The following is a 21,736-nucleotide window of genomic DNA, read 5'->3' as shown; positions in this document are numbered from 1 at the left end:
TTAAAGGATGGGTTTTGAAGGATGGGATATAAAAAAGATACTTAAATGGTGCTGTTGGAAGAGAACCTATGCCTATATGGCATAAGCAAGTAAACTGATTCCAGAGGCTTATAAGATAGATGTCTTTATTCGTACAAATCTGCTTTTTAAAAAGTTACATGTATTTGATTTTTAAAGGCACAATTCAAAACATATTGAAAAGGAAAGCTTTGGCATGCACTCAAAGGAAAGGCATTCTGAGTCCCAAAATATTTCTGGCACAACCCACTCAAAGCAGAACCCACATAGAAAACCCGAGGTTTGAATGAGAAAATCAAGCATGAGTCAGGCATTAAGATATGTGGGGACTTCTTTGTGCATAAAGGGAGCATGGTCCAGCCAATTCTCAAGATGTAATTTCCATTCGCTTCTGTACAAGTCTCAATTAAGTGAATGGAGTTTGTATAGCTTTGGTGCCTTGTATCCTAAAAGTGCAAAGTAAGACCTTTTTTTGTGTCTTATCTTGCCCAAGAAGCATAGTATGTCCCCCTGCAAATAAACAGCTGAGCAGTATTTAATTGGGGGGAATCTCTCAAGAGCCAAACCAGATATGATGTTACAGGTGACACTATGAAGTCAGTCCGGGTTTTAAATGTATTGGCTGGCATTCCATTCAGCATTTATCATGTTGTAAACTGGACTTATGAAATTGTAACTATTGAAATTCACATGTATAGTCATTACATCATTGCAATAATTGAAAGCTCTCCCCAAAACCTACCTCTGAATTTAGATGGTCCCCACCAAAGGATTTCTGAGGCTGGAGAATTGGGCTCTGATTATGCCTCCGGTAGCAGGGCAGACTGTGATGGACAGTAGCAGGGGCCCCTGTAGTGTCCTTTTGCTGCTGCCTGCCATATTGTGCCTCACTGCCAGGAGACAGCTGAGCATGTCATCAGTTAGCACCCTGTTCTCATCTACCTCGGAAATCCTTTGTGTGTGTGTGTGTTGTTGTTGTTGTGTGCTTTTAAGTCATTTGGACTTATGGAGACACTAAGGAGAACCTATCATAGGGTTTTCTTGGCAAATTTCTTCAGACAGGGTTTGCCATTGTCATCCCCTGAGACTGAGAGAATGTGACTTGCCCAAGGTCACCCAGTAGGTTTACCTGGCTGAGCTAGGATTCCTCGTTCAACGCTTAAACCATTATGCCACGTTGGCTCTCTGGGGGTGGATAGGTGGGTACTGTAGTCAAAGGTAGTTTGGGGGAGATATAGCTACAATGACAGAACTCTATGGCCTTAACTATGTCCCCCAATGCAGGATCTTGGACATTATTTTTAGTTGCAAGTGTGGAGGAAGGAGAGACAGTTTTCACAAAGGCCATAGCATGCAGAGAGATGAGGTATAACCTTTCCCTCCACTACCATTTTCTCCAATGAAAAGCCCAACTCCCATGCTGTAATTAGCTCCAGGGGGGAAAGAGCTCAGACTAGGGGCACAATGACATGCTTCCAAATTATATACTGAATTTCACACGTAGTTGCAATTTGTCATACCCGCTTTTCTTTCAAATTTAAGGATGGATCATAAGGTCAGGCAGATCTCACATTCTCACATTCAAATTCACATGGTATAGCCCAGTTCACTTGTCAATTCATTTTCCCCATGAAAGTCAGAATGAAGTTTCTCCTGAGCAATGTGCCAACAGGAGCTGAGTCTCTATCAATCACTTTTCAGAACAGGCACTTTTGAGTCAAACTACAATAAGCATGTAAATATAAAACCTGCCATGCATTACAGAAATAAAAATCCTTTATAATTTTTAAAAAAACAACAACATAAAGCTACATAGAACCATTGTGCACTCAAAAAAAGGACTTTCTCAAAAGAAAGACTATTCATACAGCACATGTCTTTGATATGGAGGACTCTTCTCTATCCTCAAGAATGCAAAATCTTATTTCTGATCTACAACTATCCAGTGCAACAGCTTCTATTATAGCAGAATTTCTGTATTTATGCACAATTACAGAAAGGAATATAATGAGAAATTTACCAAACATGGCACTGTAGAGGAAGAGATCTGGTAATATGTGAAATGATAACATAATGACAGATGGTATTTTTTTTAAACACACAAACAAGAAATCCCTAAATCTCTGGAAAGCTCCGCTTAGTCATTTCCACCACACAGTTTGAGCAGGATTTTCCGATAGTCCCCTGAAGTGTCACCCTAGCAACAACAAAACAAAACCCAAAGTGAGAAGAAACAAAAAGTTAAGGTGGTTCAAAGGTGATAGAAGCCAGCAAAAGAACCTATTCTGCCGGTGACAGTAGGCATAGGAGTTTAGGCAAGAAAATGTTTGACCTGCAATTCCCTGAAATTACCCACCCAGCAATTCTCCCAGAAGTACCATTTTCAAGTTCTGGTCATGTATCGGGATTCTTCAGAGTCCTGTTTTCAGTCCCCCCTCCCCATGAAAGTTAAAAACATTGGCTGGCATCCTGCTAGTGAGTTTGGATAGCATATGTCCAATTTCCACTACTGTAACCCACTTTTTGGGTCAATGACAAGATTTGATTTCTTGGAATTCTTTACTGAGCTTGCAAAAATATTTCCCTAAGCTCACTTTTTAAGTGATATGGGGCCTGAACATGACGAGCCAAAAAAGCCGGCTTCCACATGGCTTGGAGGTGTAGCCATTAGACAACACATGGCCCCCAAGGTGCTCAGAAGCCGCGCTGAAGCTGCTTCTGGGCTGCCCAAACCTGGCCCAAAAGGAGCGGATCTTTTCCGCTCCTATTTGTACCAGCAGCAGAGGGCACGCTTGGGACCGTGGTGTGTGCTTGCCACAGTGTCATGGCATCTCAGGTTAAGGTAGCTTCAAGCCCTTTTTTGTGGTTATCTTTTTCAGCCCATAGCCTCCCAATACCCTATATGTCAATTTCTGTGTTGCTGAAGAACAGGGGGAATCAGTGAAGACATGTTGATCTAGATATACACAATGCACAGGTGTTGCCAACAGCTACCACTCCCTGCTTGTATATTTCCTGTCCTTTCATTGATAAGGAAAGTGGAAACCCAGAAACAAAAATCCTGTTGACTGCATTTTCCCCCAGAGTCACACAGCAGTAGTAAAGGAATGCAGACTAAAGCCACCAACTCCATGCCATCTGTTTCTCCAGGGCCTTCACAGCTCCTGCACACATGGCCTTTTTCCTTCTACTGCCACTGACATTCCTGGTGTAGTGCACCAACAGCATTCCAGACACAATACCAAGCAGGCTGGATCTAGGGTCTGCCAGTTATTAATTGCCAATGAACACAGTTACATAATGTAACTATGTCCACCTCATTTGGATAGTTACCTTGCCCACCTCACTTTCATACCATCAGGCTGTCCAGAACAAGTATTTCTAGAGAAGTTGGGGCTTTTGTTCACAGAAAACTTTGACACAAAACATCACTTCCTGGGTCCAGTTCTAGTTAATTAGCTAACAAGTTGCCATTCTAAATTGACACACAAGGGCAGACTGCAGGATGAAAAAAGCCCTGTACAATCTTACCGTGATATCTGTGTAGAGAGATTTGCCATACATTCGTTTGTATTCTTGCCGTATATCCAGGAGGTCAACCTCACTGCGCGACACCATGATCCGAATAAGAGTCCTATCTTTGGTTCCAGCTCCCTGTAAAAATACATAAAGCTTTTTATGGGCCAGTCTGTATCAGATTTGATCCTTAACCTAAATCAATGGTGTACCCTTATTCCAAAAGGCCAGCCTCAAGTCTTCATGCTAATAAGTACAGCATCAAAGTGTTAATTGGCATATATAACTATAATCATTCAGCCTTCCCCAAAATGCCATGTTCTGGGTGTCATAGATTACAACTCCCATCATTCCAGCGCGCCCACTGCTTGTAAACTATGTAAGTTGCAGTTCGAGACATCAAAAGGGTGGCAGCTTGGGGAAGACTATACAATAACCTTGAATTTTTTTTAAAAAAACTGAAAAACTTTGAAGGTGTTTAAAGAATTTAAATTCAATTTAAAGAAGAGGGGAAGCAGCAAGGGAGAGAAAGAGACCTCTATAATCTTTTCCCTATCTGCTCTCTCTGGCACTTCCAATTATCCCCCCTCCAAAAATGTACAACCATTCCATGGCATTTAGTATGCAAAAATGCTTCTGAATACATTTGTGTATGCATGTGATGGGAGATTTGCATGGAAAATCAGCAAAAAGGGCCTAATCACCCTAGACTACTTTTTTGTATTTAAACACCACTTCTAATTGCGGCTTTTTCGCGCTAAAAAAGGGCACCAGCAACTGTTACATGTCAGTAGGGTAAGTTTTGTTAAAAGGGAAAATGCTTGAATGCCTGAGCATGTTAATGTAGAGAAGTCTGTGTTATTTCAAATCACTTACCTTCATGGCCTTGTACAGTCTCTCCGCAAAAAAAGCATGTGTGTTTTTTATACACTTAACTGCAAAAAGAAGTTGAGATGGCTTGTTAATGGCAGCTACAAATCTTCTACTATGTTCTAAAATTGTGTAGTCGTTTCTGAGAAAATGGCACACTAAGTGATAATACTTCCCATTCAATACAGCACTTTTTAAGAGCCCATCATATACTTTATCCCAATATAACCATACATTCTCAAAGTCCAGAAATTGGGTCAGTATTTTTATGCCCACACTACATAAGAAGGGGCCAAGAACAAAGAGAAGGTGGCCAGCCTAGAAAGGTAAAGTGGTGGAAAGGTTGTTTTTTGTGCCCTATTCTTTCACTCAGCCAGTCCTGGAATGTACTGATGACTGTAAGAATGTACAGTACCATATGGGTCCCATATGGTGGGCTATAAATTAAAAGATAATAAATAATTTTATTCAGCATGGCTACAATTAAATAATTTAGTCTGTGGAAACAATTTGGGGTGCTTCGGTACAGAAGTGTAGAGTTCCTAACTATCGTGGGCCTGCCACATTGCCATCTGCCGACTGGAGTTCCTGCAGATCACCCCACCCCTATTACTCATGAACATAGCTGCACCAACATGGGTGTGCACACATAACTGCCCACTGACCTATATGAGCTTGAACTCCCATGTTTTTTTCCATCTGTGGGGAACCCCAGAACTGAACCCCTAAAGATGGGAAGGGTGCACCGTTTAACCCACATGGCAAGGGTGGAAGCCAGCCAGTGTTCTTTAGAAAATTTTAAAGCATTTTCTAGGTGATATGACACCCCATCATGTATGCCCACTCCATTTTAAGTCCCACTGTATCCAGTACAAGCAGATATAGAAAATGTTTAATGGGTCTGAAAACCAGCAAAAACTTTTTGACAGCTAGTGCAATCTTCCCAACTTTGTGTCTTCCAGATCCATTGGACTACAACTCTCATCTTCCCCAGCCAGTTTGGCCAATTCTAGATTAAAAAAAATCTTAGGATATTGCATGCATAATGGGTAATGACAGCTGTGTCATACAAAGTCTCTTTGAATAAAAAAGCAGTGGCACTAAATTTGCTAGCTACAAAATAAATCAAAATCATTTTATAATCTGTTTATGTTTGCCTTTCTAATTTACCTAGATTTGAAGTGGACAAATGAATGAAACTGAATACATTTGCACTCAGCGCCCCCCCACCGCCCCCCCACAAGTATTCCAAAATGAACACAACAACGAAAATTGTTTTTCAGGTGGTAAACACACAGTCATGCAATCTAGATTATGTATTCTTTCAACTGAGCATTTCACAGGGGTAGAAAGAGCAAATATTTGTAAGGTTAAGGCTTACTCCTTTGACGAACAGCAATGTTAAATTAGTCATGTAGATGAACAAGTCACACAATTCACTTCAAAACAAAATAATGCAAGGGAATGAATTTAGCCACACATACTGCAAGAGCACTGCAGAAAGTTACCATACATACAATCCTGAAAGCTTTAACGAAGCCAAAAAAGAAAAGAAAAAGCACATATTTCCAGTTAGATTTGGTGGACAAGGTGCAAAATTGTAAAAGCCATTTTCCAGGACAAATAACAAGCATTATTTTCATCTATGTTTCATCTATCATTAACAATAATCCTGCAAGGTAAATCAGTATTATTCTCCCAGTATTGCAGATGAATGGCTATGGTGGAGAAAAAGGAACTTGTGTAAGGCCTCCCAGTGAGTTCATGGCAAATATGAGATCTGAGCTGGCTACGTCTAGTACACAGCTCAATCTCATTAGTACAACCATAGACTGGGCAAAATGGTTTACCCTACAATGGAACAGGAGGGAATGGGAAGCGGCACACCATTAAAATTACCAGAACCAAAGAGATACCTACTGTATAATAATTACTCCAATCTCAAACTGTATGTGAAGATTTACAAAAGTCAATCATCTGGTTGGTTTTGTTTTTTTTAATATTATGAAGAAATGAAGATTTGTTTGCAGGGTAATCTCTGGCCCATAGGCATAATTCAGTCTGTGGTGATTCTGAATATGCCCCAAAGCAGTCCAGGGATGTCCTTCCCCAAAGCTCCACTTCCACCCAAATTCCAATGCCCTTTTGCACTCTTCTCATTGGGAAGGTGAGCAGGAAGAGGCATTTTCCTGTTACCTCCAACTATTGGCTACAGGGAACATAAGGATACTTCTCTGTCCTGCTTATCCTTCCCACTGGGAGGCAAGCAAGGAGGAAGGAAGGTAGTCTGCTAGGAATTCTCAACGGAGACTCAGCCACAGAATTTGCAAACCCAGATGGGGGACAGTGCAGAAGAGTCAAGCATTCTCATCTGGGCTTGCCAAGTGCACTCTTCCTAAGTGGGAAAGAACAAAGTCCAGAGAACTAGCATACCACCCAGAACACACCTGATCTTGTATGACTTCAGGAGTGAAGTGAAGTGGAGCCTGTTTGGTGCTTGGAAGCAAGACCATTGGGGGATATCAGAGATCTCCAAATAGCAGATCGGAAAGTATTAGACCTTGGAAAGCTACTATCTCTGATCAGAACTGACATAGTGGGCTAGATGGACCAAGGTCTGACTTGGTATAAGGCAGCCTTCCATGTTCCCAAAGGAAATTCCCAGTGCTGGGCAGAAAAGTTCTAGTCAATGCTTTGGCCGGAAAATCCAAGGGCATCAGGAAGCATGGCCCTGTCCCAGATATCATCCAATACAAGGTATGCTGTGCATTGGGAATCCAGTCCCCAGCTCCCTCCCTCTGCCCTACACCTTGTACATGTATCTATGTGATTCCGCTGCTCTATTAGGTCTTAGTTTGCCCCCTTCCTTGTGCTTTAGAGCATGAAGTTTAACCTATATTTTAAGAACCTTATATTTTAAAGCAGGGCACTCCAGATCAGGCAAGAAAGGACCAAATCATAATTAAAATCTGACATCTATCTTTACCCTTAAAAGAGCTACCCACCTACTGCCAACATCCCGGATTCAAGGTCTCCAGACATCTCTCTGCTTATGCTCTTCTCAATGTCACGGTTACACATGCGCTGGTATTCATTGAAAACTGTATAGAGAAAAAGAGACGTAGTCACTAATTACTAATCACTAATTCAGTTAAGACACTTAAGCTACAGACCAAAGTTTTTGTTCTGCTGCAGTCATGTACATTACATGTAAAGTTTAATAACCACTATCTGTGCAAAATGCTACTTTATCTTGATAGGTTGGCCTTTGTATTATACAACTGCTGTTTTTCCAGTCACAGCAATATTTTTTTTTATAAAAGCTGCACCTTCCAAAGTTTTCCTCTGGACTATTAAAATAGTGGTCAGCAACTCGTGGACTCTCAGCTATATCCTGTCTCATATTCTTGTGCTCTCTAGGGTTCCTCCCCATCAAAAAATTTCAATAATAAAATTGAAAATAATAAATAGGTATGCTGCCAGGAGTTCTGAGTTGCTAATCAAGAAGAGGAACCTGCATCTATGGCAAGTGGAACTGCTAGCAAGACATTCTGCATAGTGGTGATTTGGTCCCATAATCCCCTAAAAGAGGCTCTCACACAGAAATCCTCTCCAGATTAGCCACGCTTGCTAGCAAGTGGAATTGCTAGCAAGACATTCTATATAGTGGTGATTTGGTCCCATAATACCCTACTTTCTTCTGAAAAAGGCTCTCTCACAGAAATCCTCTCCAGATTAGCAATTTTAAAAATCTTGTAGGTGAGGTATTACCTAAAACCACCAACTACATTAAGGAACTTCAGATATTCTTCAAGTATCACCTTAAGCAGGCATCTGTTTCAACCCCTTCTTGTGACTTCATTATAAGAATAAATTTCAAAATGAAATCACAGGAGTATTTCAGAACACACTACTTGTCAGTTTGTGGAATACAATTTTTCATGGATACTTTTGAGGCATACAAAATGTATTTTAAAACAGCAGCTGCCTTTAAGCACCCTCACACTTTCATTCAACTCCTTTCTTACTGTTTTTCTAACCTATCGCAAGTTTGCTAATTGCAGCTTTGGGAGGCAAATTAATTGGGAAATGTAATACAGGCAAACAGGAGAGATAAATGTATTGTCTTCAGTATACATTAAAAGGTTAAGCGATAATATGGATGAATTTAGAGGCTTTCAAACATCTTGGCTAGCTGGGTCTTAACTCTGTCACCAACCAATGACTTATACAGTGGTGCCTCGGGTTACGAAAGTAATTCGTTCCGCGGCCGCTTTCATAACCCGAAAAGCCTTCGTAAGCCGAATTGCCATAGGCGCTAATGGGGAAAAGCCGCGTTTCGTGCGAAAAAGCGCCGAAAAGCATCAAAAATTTTCTTCGTAACCCGAAAAAACATTCGTAACCCGGAACAATGATTTCCAATGGGATTTTTTCGTATCCCGAAAATTTCGTAACCTGGGTATTTCGTATCCCGAGGTACCACTGTACTGGTATTTGGAAGACCCTGAGCCCTAAAAGAGCCATAAGAACCAAGGAGCAGAAAGGTAGCCATGGGGTGACAAGGTGCAAAAGAGAATCCTCTTGCATTCTACATTTAGTAGTTGTATACAAGAAGGAGCTTTAAGTGGTACAGTTTTTCCCAAATTTTCTACAAGTTTACTGCAAAGGGTAGAAGTATACAGCCATCCTTTCTATTTAGTCAGTTGTAGTTCTTATGTGCCTTCAAGTTGTTTCTGACTTATGGCGACCCTAAGGCTATAATAGGGTTTTCTTGGCAATGTTTCTTCAGAGGGAGTTTGCCATTTCCATCCTCTGAAGCTGAGAGTGTGTGACTTTCCCATGACCAAGCCAAGAGTTGAACCCTAGTCACCAGAATCACAGTCCAACAATCAAACCACTATACCAGGCTGGCTCAGAGTCAAAGTGGACTGCAAATTTCCATTACAGCTCTGAACAGAAAACAATTTGCTTTTTATTACTTGCCACACTACACATAGTTATAGATAGAAATACCTGCTCTTAGGTGAGCTTTACTTCTGGAGCAAAGAATTGCATTGAACCTGGATTCATCAGTACCAAGTCGATTCTCTCCTGCTGCATACAGGGCCTAAAAACAAAACAAACACCATAAGTATTTCTTCTTCAATTTTTCTTGCCCAACTGCTATCAAAATTACCTCTTTCTAAACATTTCTTCTTTCAGTGTTTATTTTTCAGCAGTCCTGATTTTCTTTTCACTTGAGACTTGTTAACTTTATTTACAATCCACCTTTTTCTCAAAACTGGGACTGAAGGTGGTTTGCTGGCCTGCTTTGGTAATCTGACAGCTTCAACCTCTCTGTCTTCTAAATATAGTAAAAGGCCTAATGAAACCAGCAGTTGCATGCAAGATCACCCCCTTCCACAAATGCAGTATATAGTACACCTGTGAATTCTGTTATTGTGCCTGTTATCAAGCAATATATTTTTCTTATCATGGGCTGATACTGGTGAAAAAATCTTTATTATAATTACACCATGACAGGAAATGTCACTGAAAAGGACATTCCTGTGCATCTCACAACTAAAGCTGGGACAAAGTGAGGTCCAAAGCAAATATTTTCAATGTGAAGTACAGCTTTCGGGGAGATGACTGAAAGATTCCCCAAATTTCTTCAATTCTCTCCCCATGAGGACATCAAGAAAAGAAATGTGGATTTATGCTTCCTCTTTTCATGCATATTTCAGACTAATGCATATTTCAAAGCACTTTTAATGTGGCAATAATTTATTATACAGACAACTTAGAATATGATTCAGATGAATTTTACAATGTTTTATTTTAAATAAACCTTAACCCAATCTTATCATAATAACTGTTCCTGTCTCTAGATAATTTACTGGTCAATTTGAAAAAAACAAGGACCACTGTGAACACTGTCTAGTTTGTGTTATCCACTGTGTAGTCATAATCTGAAATTGAGAAATCCACACCAATCTCCTATTCTTCCCCTGGGTAGATGAGGAGATATATTAAAATCACACAGTTTGAGTTAAATCAAATCATGCTTCTAATCTATATAGATTAGAAAGAAGATAAATTGCAGAATAGCAGAACTGTCAAAATGAATACTAGTTTTTGATTTCATCAAAGTAGGAAATATTTGAAGGAAGAACACCTTTTATAGAAGTTTGGTGTTTTGTTTTTTACACTGAAGATTTTGTTCAGTGGAGTATGAAAAATTTTAACTAAGCAAACTTTTAAAAAAAATTAGTGAGAAACAGACATCATAAGATAGGAATTCTTACACTAACCTGAGCATCACTTTGGACAAGTGACATGTTCACACTGGTACTTTCATCTCTGTTTCCCTGGGGGAAAAATACAACAGGAGTTACATCAACACACAAACTGCAACTGTTAAAACATTGGCTGGTATCCTGTTGGGAAGTTACATCATAAACTGACTAATGATTGTGTGAAGCTGAACTGCACCACTGCATAACACTGGCATTCTCAGAAGAGGAGAAGAGACATAACTATGCCTTTGGAACGATCACATTAGCGCAGCAAGCAACATGGCCATTGCACAATGGGTCCTGATGCACAACATGTTCTGAAACACAATGTGTCTCCATGTACAATGGAAGCCCCTGTTGCACAATGGGACATCTTGCACTGTGCCCATTGCGTATTATCGCAATTCACTGGTTGCATATCATGGCAGGGCCATACCACCATCATCATAAATGTTATGTATTGTTACCTTTGATGTAGGAACTTAGCAATCACAAAAAATGCCAACAGCAAGTAGAAAGACAATGGTATGCTGAGGTGGCTGTTCAAGGAAAAAGAGGCTATTAAATTAAGGCTTTCTGTGTGTCATCCTATTTGTTATGTATGTAAGTTTTTCAAAACCATCTCGGAATACTGAGACAGTGGAATGAATTATTTTATGTAAATGAACATGCTATTTTATATTTCAGTTCTGAATTCTCTCTTAATATCCACACCTATTTTCAAAACCAGGAAAGAAAATGCAAACTATAAAGTAACAAGATATGTATGCTGAAAATGGAAACATCAGCATCAGGCACAAGTGGGACCTTTTCTCTCTCTTGTCCTCCCTCTCCAAGAGAAGCATCAACATCCTGATTGACTCTTATTATGCAATATGTGAGACCATTGGCTGTGCTATGTTTAAAAAAAATAAAAACTTGGATGATGAGGGTTACAGATTTTGACAGGTATCAGAAAAATAATTTTGGTGATCACTGTGGCGGGGTACAGACCGCCGCTTTGCAGCGGTCTGGCGCCGCCGCCAGAAGGTCCGCGGGGGAGCCGGAGCCTTCAAACGGCCCGACTCCCGCGCGGACCGAAAAAAGAAGCTCCAAAATGGAGCTTCTTTCTGCGTCGCGTTTGCGACGTAGCGAGGCGCCAGGGGCGCGCTCGCTACGTCAGCAGCGGCGCGACGCATCTGGACGCTGTGCGTCCGATACGTAAAGATGGCGCCGGCCATGTAGAAAGGCCGGCGCCATCTTGTACGGACGGAGTCCGTACGAGGCCCAGGGGCGTCTAAAAGAGACGCCCCTTTTTTAAAATGGGACGTCCTCCGGACGTCCCAAAGGGCCGTCTAGAAAGCCCCTATATCTTCTGAATTCAGATCTTCTAAAACAGTGGTTCCCAACCTGTGGGTCCGGACCCCTTTGGGGGTCGAATGACCCTTTCATGGGGGTCGCCTAAGATCATTGGAAAACACCTATTTAATTACAGTTATGAAGTAGCAACAAAAATAATTTCAGGGGTTTGGGTCACCACAACATGAGGAACTGTATTAAAGGGTCGCGGCATTAGGAAGGTTGGGAACCACTGTTCTAAAAGAATGCAAACACTTTGCTTATGCTAGAAATGATTGCTATGAGGCTTTCTCTCATGACACCAAAGACAGAGACAGTTTATTTCAATTATCTAGATGTTAATTAAGCTCAACTATGAAAATAAGAACTATCATTTTATACAATCAGAAAACAAGATGAAGACTTGTCATATGTGGTGGAATGGCCACTGGTAACAGATAAACTGGGAAGAAAATAATACATAGATCTATTGAAACATTTACATTATAATCGGTATCCTGCATGGTTATTATTGCCAGGATATGCTATGCTAGAAACTGAATACGGGGAATAATTGCTTCAGGAAAGTATACCGATGATGTGTGCTTTTTGCACTGATTACTATATTAACAAAACCCCTAATCAAAAATAGAGAAAATTTAGTGCCTTAGTCTCCTTATACTAATTTTCAAAAGGGATAAATCTGCATTTCCTGACTACTTTAGCTGTGGCAAGTTTTAGTGTTAAAATACTGTGGATTTTATTTCACATTATGAATTTAAACCTTGTATTTAAATAAAAAAAGATTTGTTTGTATGTGATTCTCTTTGAGATAGTATGATAAATCTGTTTATGCTAACAATAATAAAAACAGAAAAATAACAACCAGTTTTTATCAATCCTGTAGATACCTGAGCAAGTGAAATTAAAAGCCTTTGGAAATGCCCAGATGTGTCACTTCTAATGGCTTCTTCCAGAGTTTTCTTGAATTCTGAGACAGACAGACAGAAGAGACTCACTTTGTAAATGATTAACCATGAGCAAATGAAGACAGCACATACTTATTTGCATTATGCAAAACAAACACAAGCATGCCTGCTTTTATGTGTGCACTGTTCATATTTGTATGTATTTATGTGATTCACCTTCTGCTCTTCAAAGATAAGTGATTACACAGAATAGTTAGTACAGTGGGCTGTTGGCATCTGCTGGGGTTTGGTTCCAGGACCCTTGTAAATTCCAAAATCTGTGGATGCTGACATCCCTTTATATATAATGCCATAGTAAAATGGTGTCTCATAGACAATGCCAAAAGTAAATTTTGGATTTTGGATTTTTTTAAAAAACATATATTGTCAAGCTGTGGATGGCTGAATCTGTGGATGCAGAATCCACAGATATGGAGGGCCGACTCTATACAAAAGCTAACAACAAAAAAAAGGCATTTATTTATTTATTTATTTATTTATTTATTTTGAAAAGGAAAAGATCAACAAAAAATTCAAGACTGGAAAAGTTACCATAGTAGCATTACAATGCTCAGGATGCACCCAGTCTTACAGTGCAAATTCAGAAGTATCACTGAGTTCAGTGGGGCTTCCTCTTACGACAGTGCATATAAGGATATGGCCTAGATGAAAAAAATTAAGCCAAAGTGTTGTACATGCTCTGGTAACCTCGAGATTGGATTTCTGCAACGCACTCTACATGGGGCAACCCTTATACCAAACCCGGAAGCTACAAATGGTACAGAATATGGCAGCCAGGCTGGTCACTGGCACTCCCAGGGCCAGCCATATTACACCTGTGCTTAAAGATCTGCATTGGCTGCCTATTCGCTTCCGGGCACAATATAAGGTGTTGGTAATGACCTATAAAGCCCTAAATGGCTTGGGCCCAGGATACCTTGAAGGAACCGCCTCGCCCCTGTACATAGTCTTCCGCCCCCAACACTCAGAAACATCTGGGCAGCAACTTTTAGGGTGGCCAAAGGGGGCTAGGCTGTCCTCCACTACGAGGAGAACATTCTCCATCGCCGCTCCGGCCCTTTGGAACACGCTGCCCATAGAGCTCCGCTCGATTACCTCCCTGGCCCAATTTAGAAAGGACCTAAAAACCTTTCTTTTCCACCTTGCATTCCCCGAATAGAGTTCAGTGGGCCTCCCTTCCTCTCCTGTGGCAAAGAGGATGGGCTAACAGGGGTTTATATTGTTTTATATTCCTGCTGTGTTGTTTTTATTGGATTTTGTAATTATTGTATTGTATTTTTATGTTGTAAACCGCCCTGATCTATGGAAGGGTGGTACAGTATATAAATAAAACTTTTATTTTATTTATTTATTTAAAGTACTTTTGTAATCACTGCAAGCATAAACAGAGAGACAAGGTAGGAGGAGAAAATGTTTTTTAAAACACCAAGAGATAGGGAGAGAGACTTAATAGGCTAGAACTGTTGAGCTAAATTAAACTTTGGGCAATATAATACAGAAATAATTTAACAATATCATATCGCCAAAAGCTTTTTCTTCTCCACAGTCTCCTTCATCAAATAACTACTTGCAAAATGCAAAGTTACATAAACTCTGCCTCTGGCTATCACCCAAAACTGCAGGAAAAGTCCAACATATCCACCCAATACACTACCAAGCTCTAGTCTGAAGCAAAATAGCTGATCCATTCAGCAGATGTACAACACCAATAACCAAAAATCAATCCCTAATTCAAATGTGTCTACTTAATATGGCTCCATTTCCAAACTATGGTCGGTCCGTTAAGAATTAGAAGTATAGACTGTAGCAAACTAACCTGTTTTGTATGCCTTACTGATTTCTCGAATGTGTTCATTGCTGCGAGATGCCAGGATTTCTATCAGGCAAGCTTCATCTGTGCCAGCACCCTAAGGAAGAGAAAAGAAACTCATCTCACTATTGTATAGAAGTCTTTGACCTTTTTATAAGACTAAGGGCTGGAACAGTGACATAAAAAGCTGCAATTCTTTGGAAGGGGCGTTTTAAAGTTGTCTGTTTCAACGCTAAGAGAGCACTTGAACTAACTGACTTGACTGCCATTTGAAGAGCTCTGTGACTGCTGAGTGCAGGACCAGCCCCTACAATTGGCTGGTGGTTCCCCTGCTCTGGGGTGGTTCACTTACCCTTTGATTTACACTAAACTTTAAACAGGTATCCAAGAGACTAAATCTATTTTGAGAATACTGTATATTCTCATATATATTCATGCAGTAGAAATTTTAGCCAAAAATTGACCAAAAAACCTGGGTCCACTTCTCTACAGGTCAAGGTATGCACTGTACTTTAACTCTTATCAGAAAAGGAACCATCACATTCTCTGCAGCGAAAGGCCAGAGCTTAGTCCATCCCAAGAGAATCTTAAAGAAGCACTGACAACCCCACCACCACCGCCGCCACCGCACTGCTACTTCTAATCTTCTTGAGTGCCTAGACAGGAAAACTACAGTGGTGGCAACTCTTTGGAGCTTCCCCACAAAGGAGCACCGAGAGAAATTGGGCTCTGAAGGATATGAATAAGACACTTGTGTATGTTTGTCAGCTTTTCTGGTTTAAAATCAAGCAAAGTTATCGCATTAAAGTTACAGGCTATGATCACTGCTAATGTAGTCACCATTTGCTTTGCTTTGCCTTTATATCCTTTTTGACATGAGTGCATTTTCTTAGCTCTGTCTGTGTCAGGTCACCTCCCCTCAAATATGACACTGATACCATTTACCATCATTCCCTCTTCATCCATCCATTCTTTAGGGTGAACACAAACAGCTATTACTGCTGAAAATTTGTAAGATTTTGGCACCATTTCCCTTTGCTTTAGATCCTTTGTTACATGCCCTTAGATTTTATCCTCAACTTATCCATGGGTCATATCAAAGCCCATAATTTTGGCCCCCAAACCTGCCCTTGACTTATACATGAGGTTGACTTTTTCAGCCTCCTTGCTTCTTACTTCTAAAAAAAAATATTTCTGGGAAAAAATTAACATTAAAATGGTCTTAAGAACTCCTGAATACCTCACAGGTCAATTTGTTATTTCTGGTCATTTAGTTTTAGACTCCTACAGATCTCACACATATCTGGCAAAACAGGAAAAGGCCATGTCCTAAAACAGGTTTACTGGGGGAAATGGTCCCAAATGGCCAATTGTGCCTCCCCAAAAGGTCTGGGTGAATGCTACTGCATTTTTAATCCCCTCCAGCTGTGAACAAAAATTTTAAAGGATAGGCCTGAAAATGGAGGGGGGGGGAGATAAAGCTCTCTGAAATCCTGCAGATATGGATGCAGCTCCCCTATTCCTAGAAACTGTCTGTCCCTGAGTTATAACAATCTGCATGATTTAAAAACACAGGAACATTGCTTTTAAATGTTGTGATGATCCCCCTGTGGTCTAAGCAGCCAAACAGCAGGCCTGCCTTGACTCTTAGTCCCAGCAGATCCTTAGCTTCTCCCTGAGTCGCCTGGTCTATGTTCCTACTCCTTGTGGAGTTGAAGTTGACCCTTGGAGATCCTTGAATCACACTGCCACAACCCAGTGAATTCGTACTGAATTTTGCTTAACATACACTGGGAATTGTTAAGGACTACTAGTTCTACTTCTTGCTAATCTTCTCAAGCATCAACTGAGCTGGGATACGTGTAAAGGAGAGTCGAAGTAGCAGATACTTTTAAGGAAGTATTTATTATAATTAAACAAAACAGAACAAAAAGATAGAAATCATGCAAGATCCAAAGGGCCTTGCAGGTACAATATATGTAATTCTAAAAGTATTCATTTCATGCAAACAACCAGAAAAATAATAAATATGTCTAAACGTTCTAATCGGACACATTCTCACCTAACTGATATATTGATGTAATATGCTGGCCTTGATAGATTTGAAATATAGTTACAGGCCTTAGCTTAGCATAGACTATCAGCCTGAATTATGCCTTCTTTCTAAAGCTACAGAGCTACATAAATAAAGCATATTATTATTATTATTATTATTATTATTATTATTATTATTATTATTATCCTTTATTTATAAAGCACTGTAAATTTACACAACATATAATTACAACACTACAGTTTTCCTAACTTGTAAGACTAATTAGAGGGAGAGATTCCCACCTCGAATTCTTACTTTGGAAACCACTAACTGCTGAAGACTCTCTCTCTGCCTCTCTCTCTAACTGTCAGAGACCAACTGTCACTTGGTCTCAGAGGCTTTTTCTCTTACAAACTTCCGGAAGAAACTCTCACTCCTTCTCACTGATTGGTCAAGTGAGCCTTCCGTCAGCTGTGATGTCATTACTCATTTGCATGTGTCTCCCTTCCAACCTACTCTTATTACCAGGCAGAAGTCTTCCAATGACTGGAGACCCAGCCATTACACATGCATTGTATCTCATACACACAAACACACTGCTGCAGGGGGAAGCAGAGACTAAAAAGTAACTAGATCAGTTTCTCCTAATGTCTGCTCTCCAGATGTGCTGAACTATAACTCCCACAAGGCCCAGACGCTACTTCAATGACCATACGGCCCAGACATGAAGGGGAATTGTAGCCCAACACATCTGGAGAGCATCATGTTAGAGAAGATCACAAGGTATGAAAAGTGAGCAAACACAATCCAAACATGTTCTTTAGAGGATGAAGCTCAGGTATTAAAGCCAAAGGACTCCTGCAAAAAGTGAATTTAGAGGGCAGGTCTGAAGGGAGAATACGTGAAGGAGCAATAATTCAGGGATGTAAAACTCTGTCATAGTCACCGCTCTAATTTGAAATCATACAAACCTTGATGGCTTCTTTTATTTCATAAATGTCAAACTGGATAGGTGTCTTCATCATTGCCAAGATTGTCTTCTCAAAGTTGCCTGATAGCTCAGACTTCAGGTCCTTGATCAAATCCTGTTTTTAGATAAAATAAGATATATATTGTGGTTGTAAAATGAATTTTAACAGTGGTGGTGTTCTGAAAAAGGAGTTCAAAATTCATAGGGCTGTAAGATAGATTTTTCTGTTAAAGAGTTATGATTGGCCTGAGGATGCAATCCTATACAGATTTACCTGGAGGTAAATCTGGCTGAATTTAATTATACTTTTTTTCCAAGTGACAAAAGTACAGTCCACTTTTCTGCATTCTTAGCTGGCAACATCACATAATTCATTATGTAGTGTCATTCCTATTTATATACAGTGCCACCAGCATCCAGAGGGCTTTTGAGAATAAATCAAGGATAAGAACCAAGATCAGTGCTCAACAGTTTGGAGTGTAATGCCCTTCTAGAGACAAGGGAGAAGGGAAAAACAAGGGGGGGGGGACAGAAAGTAAAGCAAATGTAACAGAACAAATATTTGCAGTTATATAAATTTAAAATTTTTAATTTTTTCAGACGATAAAATACTACAACGAACTACAGTAACAAAACCTATCATTTTGAGAATGGATACCTCTTTCTTCTATCCATTGGGCATTCAGAGCAACAGCATAAATGACAGAATAACATGCATATATGAGGGATGGGGAAATGACAGGGGCCCAACAACCCCTTCTCTTAAAAAACACATATTAAAATGCTTTCCAGCACCCTTGTGGGTGTAGACAATAATTTTGACATATCTCTGTCTATTCTCCCTTTCTTGGAATTAGCTGTCTACATTCCTATGCGGTGGCACCTATGTGATGAAGCTGTACATTATTTCATCACGCACTAATCTACTTCATTACTTCATATTTTATCAGTGCAGGGGAAGTGACTTGCCTTTCCATAAGCTGTTTTAAATGAGAGCATTATTTGCTGTCGCTGCTTATTTGAACGACTTCCAAGACACTCTATGATAGCCTGCTCATCAGTTCCTGCAAACACAGAGAGGGACATTAAGCAAATAATGAAAAGTGCTTCCAGATGGATGTTTTTTTGTACTATCAAAACACATTGTGCACATTGAGACACAAAAACAACCTGTAATATTTAATAAAGTTCCTATAAAGCAATTTTTTCAAAAAGAAAGGGTGGGTGTGACATAAGCAAGCTGACACCTTATTAAAAGCCTGAATTCAAGAACCACTCACCAAATCCTTTCATGGCCTTCCTCAATACTTCGGCATCCCTCAGGGGGTCAAATGATGAAGCATCATGGATTGTGCCTCGATTTCCAGACTATGTCACCACAAGTAAAAGAGAGATATCAACTCTGATATAACAAAAGCTATATTTCACAATCAACTTTACAACATGTAGGAAGACAAAAAGGAATCAAATAGAGTCTTCATTTACAAACTTGAAGCAATTTGTTCTTGTAAATAATATTATTTGCTCATTTAGAAGTCTGACAAATTAATCATGAGAAGAATTTGATTGTTGAGACAGAATAGTTTAATACTTCTCCTTTAAGTTTTGCTGTGTTTACAATTGAAGCTAAGGAGTATCTCACAACTAGGGGCAGAACAAACTGTCAGGAGTAGAAGGAGATGACAACCTCTCAGGCACCAGCAGAAAACTGCAAAACAGCAGAAGGCCGGTAACAAGTAGCAAAGAAGAGGGAAATTCTCTTTAAACCTTTGGCCTATCCACTGTTCAATTTGTAAGCTGCTCTTAGAGCTTTTCTAAAAAGCGGGGTAAAAATACAAATAATAATAATAATAATAATAATAATAATAATAATAATAATCCTTGCAATTCCTCTGGAGTCTACATTCATCCCTTCCTTATCATTCAACCTGGCAAATATGTACTGGGGATTCTTGTCTGAAGGATAAGGGGTGGTTTTGGCTTGGGGAGTACAGTATTGCCAGGCTAATTGCCTGGCAAACGCTACACACCCTACCATACCCACTGCATGTCCTTTGCAGACAGAGCCTTTTCTCTACATCTAAATTCTGCCTTAAGTTTTCCCTTAAATTGAAAGCGGGAAGGAACATAAGTAAGCAATTCCTTACAACTCCAGGAGTAACTGTGGGCATTGTAGGTCCTGGATACGATGGCATAGAAGGACTAGCAGCTGGTCCAGAAGGATAATTTGGCATGGGCTGCTGCCCAGGATATGGCACTGCTTGGGGCTGCTGTCCTGCTGGTGGCATGGGGCTGCCTGGGTATGATGGATAAGACGGCATTCCTGATGGTGGATTTCCTCCTGGAGTTGGTGGGTAAATTCCGTAAGAAGATTGCTGTCCTTGTGGTGGTTGTCCAAATCCTCCTTGAGGGACAGGGGGATAGCCCCCAGGAGCTTGAGGGTATAAACCCTGCTGTGGCATATTGGCACCACCAAATGTCCCTGACATGTTCGAAGCCTGCAACAACAAAGAGCGAGCGAATCAATCAAAAGTAGATAATTAGCAAACAGGTAAGTCTCAGTAATCTTCATAAGCAGGTATTATTTGATGCTGTGAAGTGGAAGTTGTAGTTAAGAAACTATAGCCTGAATTCTTTACTAATGTGATCTAAAGTTTAAAAATATAAATATATATTTATAAGTCCTGCATATCCTGATGTGTTAAAAGGTTCCATTACAAAGTATACTGTTTTAAGCCTTGTGCACACATTCTTAAGTCATGCAGACTCTACATGTGAAGAAGAAGAGCAAGGATGACCACATCAATAAGTGGGCAGCCTTATGCCATGGAGGCTCCCTGCATGATGTAGAAACCTGGAAAATCCAGACCTGATGTCACACAGAAAGCTTCCACAGATACAAAAGATCCTCTGCTACAGACTTAATGGATACAATATATGAAAGGGAGCTTGTCACTGCTCCTGCTTCTCACACATACAGTATTTACTGATTAATTTTCAAAAGGGCAATAGTATTACTCTCTTCCAGCATTACAAAAAGAATCTTGTGACATCTTTAAGAGTAATTGTTGCAACTTACCATGATCTTTCTGGTTTACAATCTATCTCCGTTTTTGAATGCTTGCAAAGAACTTTAGACACAGAAGTATCAGAGTTTCCCCCACACATGATGGCACACTATACTGTATAGCATTTTATATTCTGTATATCATTTGCCTATCTGAATGGACATGCAAATAGCTGGAAATACTTTGCACATGCAAAATAGAAGAATTTTTAACCATATGAGGGCTTCAATGGCATAAAACTGAATCTTATGTTCTAAAACATTTGCCTGCCTGAGGTATGTGTATAAAGAAATACCCCACTTATCATGTTAAACAAAATTGGGGATACCTCATCACATACTGCATTTCAGATGAATATCCAACTCTTCAGAAACACAGCATGCTATAATGTAGAGAGATACAACACACAACAACTTCTGTTTTACATTATCAAGCCCTTCTTGAACAATTAATGGCAATGAGTTTTCTATTTATAGTTATAGCAGTTGGCAAACATTATCAAAATTCTGTCATCTCCTGATGATCTGGGTTTGGTTGCTATGAATAACAGTTCTAATTACTTTTTGTAATCAAAGAATCTCAGTATTCTTGCTGAAGGTGTTCAGTGAAACTGTGCTGTTATTCTTCATGTCCCTTTTGGTTTTGTTGCTGATATGATCAGCACTCATTGTGGCAACCTGGTAATCCCAACAGAAGGCTCTTGTGAAGTAGTGGTGTGATAAACCCCATAATTTGCAATCATCAAGATGTATGTAAATGTAGGTGCTTAGAATCCTATGAGTTTCTCAGCTTTGTTTTACACTGCACAGAGAATGTTGTGTAAAGGCAACCTACTTCTGAAAAAACCTATGTGTGTATGTTTCTA

The 21,736-nt window shown here is 39.9% G+C and overlaps 1 protein-coding gene across 1 annotated transcript in view; it reads right to left on the bottom strand.

The window, feature by feature from the left end:
• Positions 1 to 108: 108 nt before the first annotated feature.
• The window catches only part of ANXA11 (annexin A11), a 48,735-nt gene continuing 27,107 nt past the window's right edge, over positions 109 to 21,736 (bottom strand). The window contains exons 4-15 of the mRNA XM_042456992.1: positions 19,951 to 20,301; positions 19,084 to 19,171; positions 18,773 to 18,867; positions 17,805 to 17,918; positions 14,805 to 14,895; positions 12,911 to 12,990; positions 10,698 to 10,754; positions 9,418 to 9,511; positions 7,410 to 7,505; positions 4,411 to 4,469; positions 3,550 to 3,672; positions 109 to 2,215 (exon numbers count right to left, since the gene is read on the bottom strand). Coding sequence (XP_042312926.1) covers positions 2,156 to 2,215; positions 3,550 to 3,672; positions 4,411 to 4,469; positions 7,410 to 7,505; positions 9,418 to 9,511; positions 10,698 to 10,754; positions 12,911 to 12,990; positions 14,805 to 14,895; positions 17,805 to 17,918; positions 18,773 to 18,867; positions 19,084 to 19,171; positions 19,951 to 20,301 — 1,308 coding nt within the window. The 3' untranslated portion in view covers positions 109 to 2,155. The remainder of the gene's footprint in view (positions 2,216 to 3,549; positions 3,673 to 4,410; positions 4,470 to 7,409; positions 7,506 to 9,417; positions 9,512 to 10,697; positions 10,755 to 12,910; positions 12,991 to 14,804; positions 14,896 to 17,804; positions 17,919 to 18,772; positions 18,868 to 19,083; positions 19,172 to 19,950; positions 20,302 to 21,736) is intronic.

This window comes from Sceloporus undulatus, chromosome 3, assembly GCF_019175285.1.
Source record: "Sceloporus undulatus isolate JIND9_A2432 ecotype Alabama chromosome 3, SceUnd_v1.1, whole genome shotgun sequence".
Lineage (NCBI taxonomy): Eukaryota > Metazoa > Chordata > Lepidosauria > Squamata > Phrynosomatidae > Sceloporus > Sceloporus undulatus.
Note: the sequence above shows the minus strand (reverse complement) of the source record. Positions and strands in the feature narration are given on the sequence as shown.